Here is a 2,739-nt window from a genome sequence, read left to right as displayed (position 1 = left end):
AAACCCTGTTTTGCAGTGCACAGCGTCACCACAGGCTTTGCGAAATATAAAAACAGAAGCTTTTAAAAACAGAGACAAGGAGCAACACCAGCAGCAGCAACAGCAGCAGCAGCAGCAGCAGCAGGGACAGCAGCAACAGCTGCTGCTGCATTTTTTTGTTTGCGTTGTTTGATATTTGTATATTTTATTTGTAGTTTTTGTTTGTTTATTTTACTGGGGATATAACTGCATTGACGATGCCTTTTTAGTTTTGTTCGTTTGTTTTATTTCTTTGTTTTGTTTGTTTTATACTTTTTTGTTTTACTATTTATTTATTTATTTATTTATTTATTTATTTATTTATTTATTTATTTATTTATTTATTTATTGATATAGATATATATGTATATATTTGTATATTTATAATTTATACATTTATAGGCTGATTTCTTTAATATTTATATATTTATTTATTGATTTACAAATATAAATATAAATAAATAAATATATATTTATTTATTTGTTTATTTGTTTGTTTATTTGTTTGGTGTGTACCTGCGCATACACCTGAACAGGGTGAACACGAGAAGGCATGCGTTTTGCTTCGTTCTCTTTTTCGTCAGCACTTTGGGTTTGCTCCTTTAGCTTCTCTTTTTGCGTTTTGTTTGCATAAAACAAATCGCTTGCAAGAAGCAAGAGAGGTATTAGAAGCAGCTCTTTATAAACTGCTGCCGTATAAACACACTCAGCAGCTGATGTTACACCTACAGACCGATATACTGCAGCAGCAGCAGCAGCAGCAGCAGCAGCAGCAGCAGCAGCAACAGGTGCAACAGAAAGAACAGCACGAACAGCAGAAACAGAAAGACCAGCAACAGCAGCAGCAGCAGCAGCAGCAAAGTGAGAAGACGCCGGGCTCCGTGCAGCAAACAGAAGAAACGAAAGATGAGTCGGAAAGTCAGCAGCTGCCTCCAGCAGCAGCAGCAGCAACAGCAGCAGCAGCAGCAACAGCAGCAGCAACTGCAGCAACAGCAGCAGCAGCAACAGCTACTGCAGCAGTAGCAACAGGAGAAACAGGAGAACAAAGCCAAGCAAGCCACCTTAGCCTCCCCAGCCACAGCCACAGCAGCAGCAACAGCAACAGCAGCAGCAGCAGCAGCAGCAGCAGCAGCAGCAGCAGCAGCAAGGGGTCTTTGTTATCAGTGATGAGTCATGAGGAGTTGAACTGTTTGAATATGCTGAGCGAGATGGATTTAGAAGAGGGGAGACACCATCACTGTCTCCTTTTAATAAAATTCTTTTTAGGCGATGCTCTCATTGCTGCTGCACCTCTCGATTTGTCTGTTAAATTAGCTGCAGCAGGAATCATCACGGGAGAGGTAAACCCTTTATACATATATATATATATATATATATATCTACGTATGTATATATATATATATATATTTAATAATAATAATAATAACGCCGCACACACGCATAAATACCGCAGCAGCAGCAGCAGCAGCAGCAGCACAGGCATCAGCAGCAGCCGCAGCAGCAGCAGCAGCGGTATTAGTAGCAGCAGCAGCAGCGGAATGCTTGGGGCCCCTAACAGCTTTTGGGGTGCCCTGTATATTCATAAAGATGCAAATCAGGTACAGGGAGGAGAAGTATGCATGGTTTGCGTGCTGCTGCTGCTGCTGCTGCTGTTGCTGCACTTGCTGTTGCTGCTGCTGCTGCTGCTGCTGCAGTTAGACTGCGCTGCAGAGGTGGAGGCCCGACTAAACGCAGCTGCTCTCCGACGGAAGCCGCTGTCTCCAGGAGACAGCAGCAGCAACAGCAGCAGCAGCAGCAGCAGCAACAACAGCAACAGCAGCAGCGGGGTGTACAGCGAGGTCGTAGATAATGCTTATGTGGATATGTATCTGCTGCTTGCTGATGCATTTATAGTAGCAGAGAGACAAGCAGAGGCATGCCGTCTGCTGCAGCGAGTGCTGTCAATTCCTGAAGCAAAGACAAACTCATCTGTATGCTGTCTCCTTCTTCTGTCTCCTCATATATACATATATATATATATATATATTTATGCTTATATATATGTAGCTATATATGTATATGAGTATATATATATATATATATTATCATCTGTGTGCTGTCTCCTCTTCTTGTGCTGTGTCTCCTTTTTGCTGTCTCCTTTACATATTTTTTCTGTCTCCTTTTCTGTCTCTCGCCTGTCTTCTGTCTCTTCTTTTTATTATATGTCTCTTTCTTATATCTTTTATTTGTCTCTGTTTGTTGTTGCTTTTTTTATTATCTGTTTGTTTTTTCTTTTTTATTATTTGTTTCTGTCTCCTTTTACTGTCTTTGTCTGTCTCCTTTCCGTCCTTTTGCTTTTCACTGTCTCCTCACCTTCTTGAGCCTCTAGTATCGAGTTCTTAGGGTTTAGGGTTTAGGGTTTAGGGTTTAGGGTTTAGGGTTTGTGTGCGCAGCTGTCTGTCAAGCTAGCGAAGTGCCTCGTTGGTTTAGGCCGCACTGAAGAGGCAATCGATGTTCTTCAGGGGTATGAAATGCTTTCTTTGTTTTCTTTTCCTTTGTTCATTTTATTCTAGGGTTTAGGGTTTAGGGTTTAGGGTTTAGGGTTTAGGTGGTTGTTTGTCTCTGTCTCCGTATCTGTATCGTTTGTCTCCTTATTTGTCTCTATTTCTTTTTTTGTTTTTTCTTTGTTTTTTCCTACTGTAAGCAGATGTCTCTGTTTATATAAATATATATATATATATA

General features: G+C 40.9%; 1 protein-coding gene across 1 annotated transcript; it reads left to right on the top strand.

Moving 5' to 3' along the window:
• Positions 1-734: 734 nt before the first annotated feature.
• Positions 735-2,521, top strand: EAH_00041770 (hypothetical protein; the record flags this gene model as incomplete). The annotated part of the gene is made up of 3 exons (XM_013395124.1): positions 735-1,358; positions 1,713-1,988; positions 2,451-2,521. Coding segments are annotated over 3 exons (971 nt in total), but the record flags the coding sequence as incomplete, so codon positions are not given.
• Between the last annotated feature and the right edge of the window lie 218 nt (positions 2,522-2,739).

Source organism: Eimeria acervulina, genomic scaffold, assembly GCF_000499425.1.
Source record: "Eimeria acervulina Houghton genomic scaffold, Eah_scaff533, whole genome shotgun sequence".
In the NCBI taxonomy this organism is placed as follows: domain Eukaryota; phylum Apicomplexa; class Conoidasida; order Eucoccidiorida; family Eimeriidae; genus Eimeria; species Eimeria acervulina.
The sequence above is the reverse complement of the archived record's forward strand: the minus strand, read 5'-3'. Positions and strand labels throughout refer to the sequence as shown.